Below are 14,910 nucleotides of genomic sequence, written 5' to 3'. Positions count from 1 at the left end.
ATACCGGAAGAACTCATTTGATGTTGACCTAATCAGTTGAACTAGAACAAATCTGTCATACCTTGGTGATAAGCACCACTCAATGAAGTGATTTGGTAAAATTGCAACAAAATAACTTTTTACACCATTTTGAGCGACTTAGTGGGATGCAACATTTCGATTGTAGAATATAGCGAAATATTACTTTCCTTAATTTGTAGTTAATTTGATTTGCTATTCATTTTCAATGCTTTGTGAAACAAATCAGCAATATTTGGTGAACTCATCTTCGGCACCTCGAAACGAAGGGTTAGTCGGGCAAAATAAATCTGAACCAGAGTAATAGTTAACTTAGACTTTTTAAATATTTTGTAAAGAATCAATTAATACCAAAAAAGTTGAAATTATGCTTTTTCCCACCAAACCCGGAGAAATTGATGTAAAACCCGGAGGCCCAGAGATCGCTCTCGAAAACCGGAGTCTCCGGGTCAAATCCGGAGGGGTGGCAACCCCAAACATAATTCATATTCATATTATACTCGTAGCATCGCCGAGAGCAATTGTGTTTTTGAATAACAAAATTCTAGTGAAAGTTGATCTTCTTTTGCAAGATATTATTTATACTAATTATGGTGTAAACATTACCAGTTGTATTATTGATAATAAAGATATAAGGAATCAAAATTTCGCACTATATACAAAAATAATGTCACAGCTCTAATCATCATTTACCATTCCTCATTTGTCGTTCCTCCCCTCCCCATCACCACCGACCACTTCACCATCGTGTTCGTGACGACTCAGATCTATCCTGATATTTCCAAATCCAATTCTAAGATGTGTCATAAGATCTTCAAATAATCTGAAATATTTATTAGTATCCAAGCTAATTTAATTTTGCTATGTATTTGTGCAGGTGAAAGAAAACAAACCTATTTTTGTCTTCTGTTTCCCTATTAATTGTTTTCCATTTTATTGTAGAACAGAGCTACTTGCAGAAACAATCTAAATATTACATTCTACTTGAAAAAGAAAATATTTGTGGTCCTGGCACAAATTGTAAAATATTTGTATTATGAGAAAACTATGACTAATTTATGTTCAAACCGTGCTTTGCTCTGAAGATGAAGGGCTATTTCTTTCGAAACGTTGCTCCAAGGAATGTTATGTGACCAAAAACCGAAAACTACATCAACTCCAATTTAATTCAATTCTATATGAGCATTTGTATATACTATAATTAAGAACATCCTGGGGTATTTGAAACTGGGTTATATGGTTGTTTAAAGACGAAAATTGTGAAAAGGTGCATTTTTTTTAAACTTTTCGTTTCTCTATTGAATATTGAATGAAACTAATGTTCAAATCAGTGCTGCGCAATCTCACGATGGTCTTTGAATTGTGACGGTAAATATGAAGTGACCGTATCACCACAAAAATGACCGTTATTTCATTTCCATTTTCTTCGGATAGTGTTTCATTTAACTATCTCTCACAGAGAGAACGCATTGAACTGATAGACAGATTGAGCACCATTTATTTTGTATTGGTATGGTAAACTAAATATTATCGGTGTATTGTATTCAGGCAGCATGCGGTGCTTTGTTAATTTTTTCACCACCTTTCAGCTTCTTTTATACATAGCTATTTATGTGAAACCGCTTGTTTGTAAATTATAGCTCGTTGTTTGTGATAAGATGACCATCATAACCGTATTTATATTATTAATAAAACGACGGTCAATTTCCCTTCCTCTCAATAATGATTCCAATGAGTGAGAGATTCAGAGTTTATGCATTGGACAGATAGTTGATCTCACTGAATTCTTGTCACACATATTACTGTATAACTACAAATGACACTGAGTTGTTGTACTGAAAACCCCAATATACATTTTTCATAATCAATGTGACTAAAAACATATTTATTTGCAAAAAAATACGACATGTAATTTCAAGAATGTTCGTGTCTCAAAGCAGTCCAGGGTCACTTTCAATACTAACTGGCTTTTCGATGAATTTAAATACTTATTCTGGTAGTTTGAACCATTTCTTTGCAATGGTATTGGTATGGGACTCATTAACCCATATCTCCAGAACGAGAATTCCGAACGAAACAATTCGCAAGTAATAAGGATGGGTGGAAAGAGACTGCATTGTAATCGACTGAATGTACGGCTTTTGTGCCATCGACAATAATATAATTGCCAACATAGCCTGAACACTTGCCACTCTTTTCTAGATATTTCAATGCAAATGAATACTATTTCCAGGTGGAATGAAGAATCAAAATATATTGGCTTAAATGGAACGTTCCCCGTATGCAGTTGGGGATTTGTGCCTTTGTGTCGCGTTAAAATACTGGTCCTGAAAATTCTATTCTGTACAAAAATATTTTTTTCAGATATTTTTTAATTCCAAAACAAATTACTGATTTTTAGATTTTCTGATGACTAATTAAGGCCCATCAATCAAGTAAAAACACCCGATAATCCTGAAAACGCCGTCAAAAAAAAGAAGAACGAGAACGTGCTCTTTGCAATGCGATATTCACAAACATTTCAGAATATTCTGAAACAAAGGCTTTGGAATTCGTTTTATTTATTTACTTCATTTAAATAACTTTCTTAAAATTTTATTTTATCTACTCATTTTTCCAGTTCATTTATTTCATGGATTATATTCGTTTTGTTTATTTTTTGCATTCAAAATTTTTGACTAATTTAAATACATGATCATTTCATTTTAATTAATTTTTAATTTAGCACTGTTTTTATTCATTTTGTTTATTTGACCCAATTTTATCTTTGTATTCATTTCATTCCTTGTATGCATTCCGATCAGTTTATTATCTCATGCATCTTATTAGAATCATTCATTTAACTAATTTTATTCACTTTTTCGTGTTTGGCAATTTTATAATATTTTTCCGGTTCACACTTTTATTCATTTTAATAATCTGAGTAATTTTGTTCAGTCATTCACTTTATTCATTTCATTTATTTATTTATTAACAGATTAAGGCCGAAGTGGCCTGTGCCGTATACAAAAGATTCCTCCACTCCACTCGGTTCATGGCCGCGCGTCGCCAGCCACGCAGTCTGCGAAGGGTCCGCAAATCGTCTTCCACCTGGTCGATCCATCGTGCTCGCTGCGCGCCACGTCTTCTTGTACCGGTCGGATTGCAATTGAGAACCGTTTTCACCGGGCTATTGTCCGACATTCTGGCTACGTGCCCGGCCCACCGTAGTCGTCCGATTTTCGCGGTATGACAGATGGGCGGCTCCCCCAACAGCTGATGCAACTCATGGTTCATTCGCCGTCTCCATGTGCCGTCTTCCATCTGCACTCCACCGTAGATGGTAGGCAGCACTTTCCGTTCGAAGACACCAAGTGCGCGTTGGTCCTCCACGAGCATGGCCCAGGTCTCGTGCCCGTAGAAAACTACCGGTCTAATCAGCGTCTTGTAGATGGTCAACTTCGTACGACGGCGAACTCTGTTCGACCGAAGTGTCTTGCGGAGGCCAAAGTAAGCACGATTTCCTGCCACGATGCGTCTACGAATATCTCTGCTGGTATCATTGTCGGCGGTCACCAGTGAGCCCAAGTACACGAACTCTTCAACCACCTCGATTTCGTCGCCACCGATGCAAACTCGAAGCGGGCGGTTCTCATTATCTTCTCGTGAACCTCTTCCTATCATGTACTTTGTCTTCGACGTGTTGATGGCAAGTCCGACGCGCTTGGCTTCACTTTTCAGTCTGATGTAGGCTTCCTCCATATTCTCAAAGTTTCGTGCAGTAATATCAACGTCATCGGCGAAGCCAAGTAGCTGAACGGACTTTGTGAAAATCGTACCACTCGTGTCGATCCCTGCTCTTCTTATTACACCTCCCAGTGCGATGTTGAATAACAACAAATAAAATGAAAAAAATGGTGGAATGTGTAGACAGAAAACATACAAATTCTTCATTTTGTTTATTTTATTTCATCCATTCCATTCATTTTATTGATTTTATTAACCCTATGTTTATCCTGTTATTTATGAACAACAACGTTTTCAAATAGCCATAACTTTGAGGTTAGACAACATTTCTTCACAAAAAAGTAAAACTAATAATTGTGACTATCGCCGTTTACAGTCGTGATTCGCTGGTTGGGCCACAGCCTTGTCCAACTAATGAATTTGATTCGCTAGTTGGACCGACTGACAAATGTCAAAAACTCTCCAAAGGAGAGGTTGGTAGTGTAAATGCGTCTGTTCACATCTCTAAATATTGTCAGATTGATTGTCAAAGTAAATTTGACATGAGATTTTGACGTTCAGATGCTTTTTAGTTGGACAATGGTCCAACCAGCGAATCACGACTGTATTTGAGCGCAAAAAATATGCGTAGAACTAAATGCATTGCAATTACTCTGATTGGAGCAGTGCTGCCAGAGACATTTTCAGTTATCGATGAAAAAATATATTTTAATATATCTTCGTTTTCTTCAAATATTTTTGAAAACTGATAAATCTTATCAATTTGGACTGCTTTCGGCTATTTTTTCTGTCCAATCGAACAATCGAAAACATTGCAGGAGATGTGTATTAAGGATTGGTATGTAAAAATTCAGCAGCTTCTAACACTGCTAGAAAAGCAACTGTCTTGATCAAAACAGGTTTTTCGTGTTTCTTTACTCTAACACTTTTAAGAAAAGCGGTTTTGGAACCCTATATGTGCTAGAAAAATATTAGGTATGAAAGAGTTAATATTATTCATATTATTTATTTTATTTGTTTTAATCATTTTATTAAATGGTTATCTAACCACCGCAGTTCACATATTTTATTCAGTTTCTTCATTTTATCAATTCGGTTTAGTCAGCTCTCTTTGTTATTGTATGACAGTTTGTTATCTTGAAATAATTTAATTTACTCTCTTAATTTCATAACTTTTTTAATATTGTGTAGTTTTCATTTGAGCTAATTTGATTTATTTATTTTATTGATTTGATTTATGTTAATCATTCTATCCATTTTATGAATATCTTTTTTTGTTCTTTTGCTTCATATTTATTTTAAATTTTATTTGATTCGATTTTTCATTTATTCAGTTTATTCGAAGTGTTATTCGTGCAGGACTCGAAACTGTGCTTATCTCACATCTAGTTGCTTGTAAACTTAGCATGGCAAACTAATGAATAATACAACAGTGATACGAGTAAGAAATGTCTCATCTCACTGATAGGTGGATTAAATCGGTTTTTGCTATTGAAATTGACAAAATGATAGTATCGCCCCTTTGGCGTTTGTTTACTTTTTCGGTTCTCAGCATTGAAGTATCGGTCGTCAAACGGTGGGATAACAAAATTCTCACAAGTTTCCTATCTCATGCCTCCACGCGAGTCTAAGTCTATTGATGACATTTGGTCCTTAGACCGGCGACGACTGGGTGCTATCAGCCTTCTGCCGATAGTAGCAGAATGAGAGGGTGCGAACAGATCTAGTCGAGAAAGCATTGCCGTAAAAATGAATAGTTGAACGGAAATTAGCCCCAATACGTATAATCTGACTAGTATCTATGATCACGGGTCAATACGTATTGAAAATTCGCCGCGTCTGTTTTTATGAACCTAATTTCAAGCTCCGTTATTGCTAACACGCCCGTGCATCAGGTTAACAATCCTTTATATTTCCCTTCAGTGTTCGTTATTATCGCTCGCATACTTGTATTCCACAAACAATCTGATATGGAAAATAAGAAATACTTTCCTTGATTTATAACATCTCGCGCTATTTTTGCCTGTATAATGTGTTATCACTTGGTAGTTTTCAAGCCAATAAATATATCGTAGAGAAGAAGTAGCGAATTCTGTCCAAATACTGTTGCAATAAATAGTGATCCGGCCCATTACGCAGATAAGATTAGCTTTTCTAGGCAATACTCCCACGGTCGGCCGTGTGGAGTTCAAATTGCTTTTGTTTAGGGAACATAGTATACTCTCGGTAGCCGGCTGCCCAAAGTTTGAAAAGAACCAAAAACTAAACAAGATCTCTTTTTCGAGTGATCGTGCACTCGAAGACTAACTAAACAACTACCTAATAAAATATGCTTTACAGGTCGCGTCGCTTACTTGGACCGAATCCTAGACCTGATACCCTTCCAAACTACCAACTCCGCGACACCTATGGAAGAGTCTGATGAATCGTCGTCCTTCCGTTAAGTAGGGTGAGCATCAACACTTCCTGTCTACCTTATCCTTTATCCTTCCCCGTAAACGATGGAGATGGGGGCGGCCGGCAATGATGGCTATCATGCTGTTGAGGTTTTAATATGGGTCGGCTTGGTATGAATTCCTACTTACCATTTCCTAAGCAACTCTTATTAGATAATCAGCAGTCAAACATGATGAAGTCAGTGTGCAATCCGCCAAAATCATCGTCACAATGCAACGCAACGCAACGCACCAGCATCAGCATTGAAGTATCGCCCTTACGTTTTTTTACAATAAGTACTTGTTGGTTCACGCAAAACTTTTGGCCCCACTGCGTGAGAAGTTCCATTCTCACGCAAGGATCGGTGCTACCGGGCGCCAGTTATACCGGTTTTTCTGGCCCTTCTGGCAACCGGGATGATACGATGTGGTGAGCCAACATTAGCTCACACTGTGAGAATGAAACAGTCGAGAATAAACCTACAAGCAAATCAGATCGCTCTTCTTTCGATCCCTTAATTAGTGTAATTAGTTTTCAAGTACATGCAATGTGTAACCCGTATGTAGGTGAATAAATGTGTTCAGTACAGTGAAAAGTGCCGTGTTTAGTCAGCCCGAAAACTCTTGTACTAAGTTCTTCATTGCTGCTGCTGTTTAGTTCTACTGCTAATAGCAGTCACTGTAAGCATTCGCTGCTTCCCGTGCAGTTTTGTTTTTCGCTCGCCTTAATTGCGAGCTGCTATTGGGTGATCGTCGTTCTACTGCTGCTCATCGGGGATCTTCGTTACCTGCGCCAGGTAAACTTGCATGCTGCAAGTAGGGTACGTGGACCCATTATCACCCTCGTGCCAACCGGAAAATTCTGGTGACATCGAAGAAAAAGGAATCACAACGTAGGGTAAGCGACATCATAATTTTTGGTGCCGTGACCAGGATTTCTGTCCGGACCGCGTGCAGTGCCTTCCATTGAGCATCGCCATTTTGGAAGCCGGTACGAAAGGAGGTTCTACGAAGGAGATTTCGGATTCATCACCCGCTGCTTGCTGCATATTATTACTACAAGGCTCGATTTAACGGGCGCAAGGTAATTACCTGTCCAAATTGTTTTGCGGGTATCGCAGGTGCCCTCTAGATTTTCTTCGCATTTCTTTGCATACTTCGACGGCTCAATTTGTTCCTGGTCGACAATTGCTGCTATTCGGCAAGGCTTGGTGGCATTGTCGCTGGCTTCAAGGCGCCATTTTGCCATCGGACAATTGGACCATTGTACTTCGTGGCGTCCCTAGCTGCGTTGATCGTTGTATGCTGTTAGCTGGTTCCTGCTGTGGCATTCCGGATCGTGGCAAATCCTGCTGCGACGACTTTACCACTAAATTGTTAGCTGTGGAAATCCGTGCCTAGTTTTTTGCTGGTTTTTGGAGCTGTGTCCGTGGCATTTGCTGCTTGCTTTACAGCGTCCCTAGCTGTTGTAACACGTGTCGTGGATTTTGCTGGTTGCTGCTGTTGCTGTGGCGTCCCTAGCCTTGGCAATCCCTGCTGTGGTGCTGCTATCGTGCACTTTTATCAACTGTTCCTGCCATACGCGCATTGAAGTACCTTCTTTGGAGCTTTTCGGCGATTTCTGCTGGCGTGGTCTGGCAATTCCGGAAGGTTTTATTGTAATCCAGTACGGTCGGTACTGCAACGAGTTCCTGTTGGCTGTATACAATACAAGGCACTTTTTGCCTTGGAACAGGTGAGCACCTTTCCAAGTTTCTTTACCACGTTTTGTGGGTCTACTTTTGGTCCTCTGGTCTGCAGGTCGTTCATCAGACATCGACGCGCTCCTGATCCATCGTCCCGCTTTACAAAATGGCGGAAGGGCAGTCACGAGGTCAGCTGCTTGCACGACGGGACACACTGCTTGCTGCTCTGGGTCGGGCAGAGGCGTTTGCTGCCGGATACGACGCTCAACGGGACCATACGCAGGTGACATTGAGGCTCGAGTACCTGAATGGAGTATGGAACAACCTGGAGACAGTACAGGCGCAGCTTGAGGACAACGAGACGACCGATGAAGGTAGGGCAGAGCACGCTGCCACTCGTGCATCCTTTGAACCTCGGCTATTTGAAATAAAAGCCAGTCTCATTTCAAAATTGCCTCCTATTCCTAACAATCGGAGCCCTGTTCCCCCACACGTGTCCTCCACTCTCTCTGGTATCAAGTTGCCGACGATTTCTTTGCCCGAATTTAATGGAGACTACATGCAATGGCTTGCATTCCATGATACATTCTTGGCGCTCATTCATTTAAATCCGGAGGTGCCGGATATTCAAAAATTTCACTATTTGCGGGCAGCTGTCAAGGGGGAAGCTGCTCAGTTGATCGAGTCGATTGGTATCAGTTCCGCTAACTACGTTTTGGCTTGGCAGACATTGGAGAATCGGTATTCGAATGACTACTTGCTAAAGAAGCGGCATATGCAGGCACTCTTCGACATCCCGCGCATGAAGAAGGAGTCAGCTGCATCACTACATGGGTTGGTTGACGAGTTCGAGCGGCATACGAAAATCTTGCATCAACTGGGAGAACCAACCGACGCTTGGAGCACTATATTGGAACATCTGCTGTGTACGCGCCTCCACGATGATTCACTGAAGGCATGGGAGGACCATGCGTCGACGGTAGCGAATCCGGACTACGCCTGTCTCATCGAGTTTCTGCAGCGGAGAACACGAGTGCTAGAATCCATCTCTGTGAACCATCATACAGTAGAATCAGCGTCAACTTCTGGTATTTCAGCTCATCCACCAAAGAAGAATCATCTCCACTCTCAGTTCCGCTTTACTTCGTGTGCGTCGACTGCAAGTTTGGGTGAAAAGTGCATCGCCTGCAACCAGTCGCATTCCGTGACGAAGTGTCAGAAATTCAACCGGATTTCACCGAGTGAACGTCAGCAGCTTGTGAATTCCAAACGCCTTTGTCACAACTGCTTGAAGGGTGATCATTTTGTCCGCAATTGTCCTTCAAATTTCAGCTGTCGGAAGTGCAATCGACGTCACCATACGCTTCTTCATTCCGGGCAGAGCGATGGTTCCCGAAAGAACGTTAGCGAAGGAGCTTCCTCTAGTCCTGGTGCAACCGCTTCTACTACGCCATCTAATGGGTCTTCTGTGGTCGAGTTATCTACGCAATCTACGGTGGCTGCTACTGAGAATGTTCCTGTGGTCGAAGTTAGTTCTGCTCTACAACATCCTCGCGAAGACGTCTTTCTTCTCACTGTCATTGTGAAGGTCATCGACACCTACGGTGTGGAACATCTAGCTCGTGCACTTCTGGACAGTGCATCGCAGCCGAATCTCATCACGAATCGCATGGCGCAAATTCTACGATTGCGGAGACAACCCGTGAATGTTACGGTACAGGGAGCCGGCAAGCTATCTAAGCCGGTACGTGAATCGGTGTTTGCACAGGTACATTCAAGGACGGGTGACTTTTCGTGTGGTGTCAACTTCTTGGTGATGGACAAAGTGACGGCAAATCTCCCTTCGCAAAGTGTTTCAACTGTGGGATGGAAGATTCCGAAGGGGTTGCTTCTGGCTGATCCATCCTTCAACGAAAGTCAACCGATCGACATGGTTTTGGGTGCTCGGCACTTCTACTCCTTCTTCCCCAGCGCTGCACGCATTCAGCTTGATAGAAATCTTCCGATTCTGGTCGACAGCGTCTTCGGCTGGATTATCGTAGGCTCGGCTAGCACAAACCCCCCCGAGCAGACTGCTCCTACGCCCACCACTTGCAATGCAGTCACTGTTTCAATGCTTTCGCTAGAGGATTGCTTGGAGCGTTTTTGGAAAACCGAAGAGCTGACAACGAGCGATAATTATTCGATAGAAGAACGGCGCTGCGAATCTCTGTACCAATCTACCGTTTCTAGGGACTCCGAAGGCAGATATGTTGTACGATACCCCCGAAAACCTGATTTTGATGTGATGCTAGGCGAATCCAGAAGCAGTGCACAGCGACGGTTCGGATATCTGGAAAGACGACTGGAACGAGACTCGAAATTGAAGGACGAATATCATCAGTTCATGCGAGAGTATCTCTCCCTCGGCCACATGCGGCTGGTCGAAGCGGACGACGAACGCAACTCTCCCACCTACTATCTACCTCACCACCCCGTAATTAAGGAAGCAAGTACGACGACCAAGGTCCGGGTCGTGTTTGATGGCTCTGCGAAAACTTCTTCCGGCTTCTCCCTCAATGAAGCTCTTTGCGTTGGTCCCGTGGTGCAGGACGATCTGCTGAACATTATCTTGCGGTTTCGAACCTTTCCCGTTGCTCTCGTCGGAGATATTGCCAAAATGTACAGGCAGGTACAGGTCCACTCTGACGACACACCGTTACAACGCATTCTGTGGCGATTCTCCCAACATTCTCCAGTACAGACGTACGAACTACTGACCGTTACTTACGGCTTAGGTCCATCATCGTTCTTAGCGACACGAACTCTCCAGCAACTAGCGGTGGATGAAGGTGATGCGTACCCGGTAGGCGGTCCAGCATTGAAAAAGAGTTTTTACGTCGACGATTTCATCGGTGGAGCTGAAACAATTGAAGAAGCTATCCGTATGCGAGTAGAGCTGAGCGAACTTCTGCAGAAAGGAGGATTCGAGCTCAGAAAATGGACGTCGAACTGTCTGGAAGTCCTCCAAGGTCTCTCCGACGATCAAATCGGCACGCAGTCCGCGTTGCACTTTAGTCCCCACGAAACCATCAAAGCACTTGGAATTAGCTGGGAGCCTGAAGCAGATTACCTCCGTTTTCATTCGCAGATTCGAACAAGCAGTGAACCTCCAACGAAGCGGTCTATCCTCTCCGACATCGCCAAGTTATTTGACCCTCTTGGACTCATTGCCCCCGTCGTCGTACGTGCGAAAATCCTGATGCAGGAATTGTGGTTGTTGTCCTGTGATTGGGATGATCCTGTTCCAGAACCGATCAAATCGAGATGGGAAATCTACCACCAAGAGCTGGTGAAAATATCTGAGCACCATGTCAACAGATATGCATTTCTTCCGAGTTCCGTTATACAGCTGCACACTTTCGCGGATGCTTCCCAGGCAGCATATGGAGCTTGTACGTACGCCCGATGTGAAGACGACCAAGGAAAGGTGAGGATTCAACTGCTAGCGTCGAAATCCCGAGTAGCCCCGCTGAAACGAATCACCATCGCCCGTTTGGAATTATGCGCAGCCGTGCTAGCCGCTCATCTACACGCGCGAATCAAAAAGGCCATCGACGTCAACGTTTCTGCATCGTACTTTTGGTCAGATTCCGCAGTCACTCTACAGTGGTTACGATCACCTCCGAACGTCTGGCCGACCTTCGTCGCAAACAGAGTCTCGGAAATACAGCAGTACACGAACGGATGTCAGTGGAAACACGTTCCCGGAGCTGAAAACCCTGCCGACCTGGTCTCGCGCGGCATGTCAGTCGACGAATTTCTACAAAGCGACTTGTGGAGCTGTGCCCCAGGCTGGTTGTCACTGTCACCACAAGATTGGCCAATCTTCATTCCCCCAGGCGTGCCAGCAGAAGAGCTGGAGTTAAAAACTACGGTTGCACTCACCCAAGCAGTTCCTACCGTTCATCCCTGGTTTCTCCGTTGGTCTTCCTACAGCCGATTACTCCACGTCATCGGATATTGTATGCGATTTGTCACCAACACCCGTTCAAAAGCACGAACCCAACCTTCGCCATCCCCCATTCCGGTCGACCAATCACTTACCGTAGCAGAACTAGCCAATGCCAAAACGTTTCTCGTCCGACTCGCCCAGCAGGATGGATACGCCGCAGAAATAAAGCAACTGGAGAAGGAAAGCGCCGTGCCGAAGCAGTCCCACATTCGCCGAATGAGCCCATTTTTTGACCCAGAGAGAGTGTTGAGAGTGGGAGGTCGTTTAAATCTTGCCCAGTTACCCTATCAAGCAAAGCACCCTGCGCTTATTCCCACCAACCATCCGTTCACTCGACTAATCGCTGAACATTTTCATCGCAAACTGCTGCACGGCGGCGGGCGCCTGCTGCTCACTACGATTCGCGAGGAATTCTGGCCACCCCGCGGCCGTAGACTGGTTCAAAGCGTAGTACGAAATTGCTTCCGTTGTACTCGTCTTAATCCAATACTGGCCCAACAACAAATCGGTCAGTTCCCTGCCCAGCGTGTGATCCCAAGTCGTCCATTCAGCATCACCGGTGTCGACTATGCTGGCCCACTATACCTTCGCCCGATACACAAACGTGCTGCACCTGCAAAGACTTACCTGTGCCTCTTTGTATGCTTTTCAACCAAAGCAGTGCATTTGGAATTAGTCAGTGATTTGTCCACTCAAGCATTCTTGTGTGCCCTGCGACGATTTATCGCACGTCGTGGACGGCCCACACACATCCACTCAGACAACGGGAAAAATTTCGAGGGGGCAAAAAATGAGCTGGCTGAACTGTTTGCCAGATTTTATAACCGTGCTGAACAGGCTGAAATAGCTTCTGTGTGTGCCGAGGAAGGGATCACCTGGCATTTGACACCACCCAAGGCACCTCACTTTGGCGGCCTGTGGGAGGCAGCAATCAAAATAGCCAAAAAACATTTGTACCGACAGCTCGGTTCATCTCGCCTTACGTTCGAGGCTATGTGTACCGTACTAACACAAATCGAAGCGATCATGAATAGCCGACCATTGCTTCCACTTTCGGAGGACCCCAACGACCTAGCTGCATTGACACCAGCGCACTTTCTCGTCGGTTCATCACTACATGCCCTGCCCGACCCAGATTTAATGAACGTACCTGCCAACAGACTCGACCACTATCAACAGCTGCAAGTGCATGTGCAGCAATTTTGGTCGCACTGGAAGAAGGAGTACCTACAAGAGCTGCTGAAAGATACCCGCGGATGGAAACGCAACAACGAAATTGTTCCGGGGAAAATGGTCATCTTAGTCGACGAAATGCAACCACCGATTCGATGGCCACTTGCCCGCATAGAAGCAGTTTTGCCCGGCAAAGATCATCTCGCACGAGTTGTTTTGCTCCGTACAGCTCGTGGCATCATCACTCGTCCGATCGCTAAAATTTGTCTACTACCTTACTCTACGGTGGCATCCGAAGCAGAAAAACATCCAGCAACTATCAGCGACGCACCTACAACCTAACGGAGTTCGGATACAACATAACTTTAAGCAGAAAATTACTAAAAACTGTTAAAATTAAGAGCAAAATTTATTGTGAACTAGCTGTAAGAATCTATGCTGTTTGTTTACGTTTTTGTGTTGAACATATTCGTTCAAGGCGGCGAGTATGTTGGTTCACGCAAAACTTTTGGCCCCACTGCGTGAGAAGTTCCATTCTCACGCAAGGATCGGTGCTACCGGGCGCCAGTTATACCGGTTTTTCTGGCCCTTCTGGCAACCGGGATGATACGATGTGGTGAGCCAACATTAGCTCACACTGTGAGAATGAAACAGTCGAGAATAAACCTACAAGCAAATCAGATCGCTCTTCTTTCGATCCCTTAATTAGTGTAATTAGTTTTCAAGTACATGCAATGTGTAACCCGTATGTAGGTGAATAAATGTGTTCAGTACAGTGAAAAGTGCCGTGTTTAGTCAGCCCGAAAACTCTTGTACTAAGTTCTTCATTGCTGCTGCTGTTTAGATCTACTGCTAATAGCAGTCACTGTAAGCATTCGCTGCTTCCCGTGCAGTTTTGTTTTTCGCTCGCCTTAATTGCGAGCTGCTATTGGGTGATCGTCGTTCTACTGCTGCTCATCGGGGATCTTCGTTACCTGCGCCAGGTAAACTTGCATGCTGCAAGTAGGGTACGTGGACCCATTATCACCCTCGTGCCAACCGGAAAATTCTGGTGACATCGAAGAAAAAGGAATCACAACGTAGGGTAAGCGACATCAGTACTGTTTTACACCACCGATTTCGTCCGGGTTTTTTCAATAGCGTTTATTGTTACTATTTACAGCGTGGAGGACAAAACTTTAAATAAACAAACAAAAATACAGTTTCGCTCGTTGTATTTTTTGCTGTAGTTTAAGAAATTGTAATTTGTTGCGTTTCAAAGACCATGCATGTATGAAAAAAGCTTTACGTTTATATTTCAAAGCCCGAGCAAATACTCATGGGTTCAAACACCACATAGGCCCTTGAAAAGAACTTAAATATGGTCCGTGACAAAATTCACAACCATCAAAGCACCATAAAATGGTCTCATAAACCCATAAATACACCAATATATGGTATGTTATATGGGATCTACCGGACCATGGTGAGGGTGTTTTCATGGTTTGAACCCATTTCAAACACCCATGTCAAACCACATGACCATGGGGGTATTATGGGTTTTTCGTTTGCTCGGGAGTATCGCCCTTTTCACAAAAACCTGTTTTAATCCACCTAGAGGTGCAATTGTGCCTTTCATATTTCTCTGAACTATAATTTAATAGCTGGTTCGTACAATATAACATTATGAAAATGTCCTTCATTCTTATTATACTTGGTAAGTATATATAAGAGCACCTTTTTGCATTCATCGCGGTATTGGTTTGAATCGTAGTTTTCTTTATGATCGCACTTCACAACCCGTAACTCCAGAGCTGGAAGTCGGATGGAGATGGAATTTAATGCCAGTTTCCGGGGACGCAACACCTTTCATTTGAGACTAAGTTGATCAAATCGTTCT

The 14,910-nt window shown here is 43.4% G+C and overlaps 2 protein-coding genes across 2 annotated transcripts in view; one reads left to right on the top strand and one right to left on the bottom strand.

Annotated features, from left to right (window-relative positions):
• LOC131680302 (muscle M-line assembly protein unc-89-like) overlaps positions 1-7,428 on the bottom strand; it is a 438,223-nt gene extending 430,795 nt beyond the window's left edge. The window contains exon 1 of the mRNA XM_058961024.1: positions 7,272-7,428. Coding sequence (XP_058817007.1) covers positions 7,272-7,428 — 157 coding nt within the window. The remainder of the gene's footprint in view (positions 1-7,271) is intronic.
• Positions 7,429-8,030: 602 nt separating this feature from the next.
• Positions 8,031-13,373, top strand: LOC131680301 (uncharacterized). The gene has a single exon (XM_058961023.1). The coding sequence runs from the start codon at positions 8,031-8,033 to the stop codon at positions 13,371-13,373; it is 5,343 nt and encodes a 1,780-aa protein (XP_058817006.1).
• The last annotated feature ends 1,537 nt before the right edge of the window (positions 13,374-14,910 follow it).

Source organism: Topomyia yanbarensis, chromosome 2 (genome assembly GCF_030247195.1).
Source record: "Topomyia yanbarensis strain Yona2022 chromosome 2, ASM3024719v1, whole genome shotgun sequence".
Lineage (NCBI taxonomy): Eukaryota > Metazoa > Arthropoda > Insecta > Diptera > Culicidae > Topomyia > Topomyia yanbarensis.
This window is presented reverse-complemented; position numbering and strand designations above follow the sequence as displayed.

Bases quoted from the DNA above. Each gene is read 5' to 3' on its own strand.
- LOC131680301 (XM_058961023.1), top strand. From the start codon at position 8,031: ATGGCGGAAGGGCAGTCACGAGGTCAGCTGCTTGCACGACGGGACACA.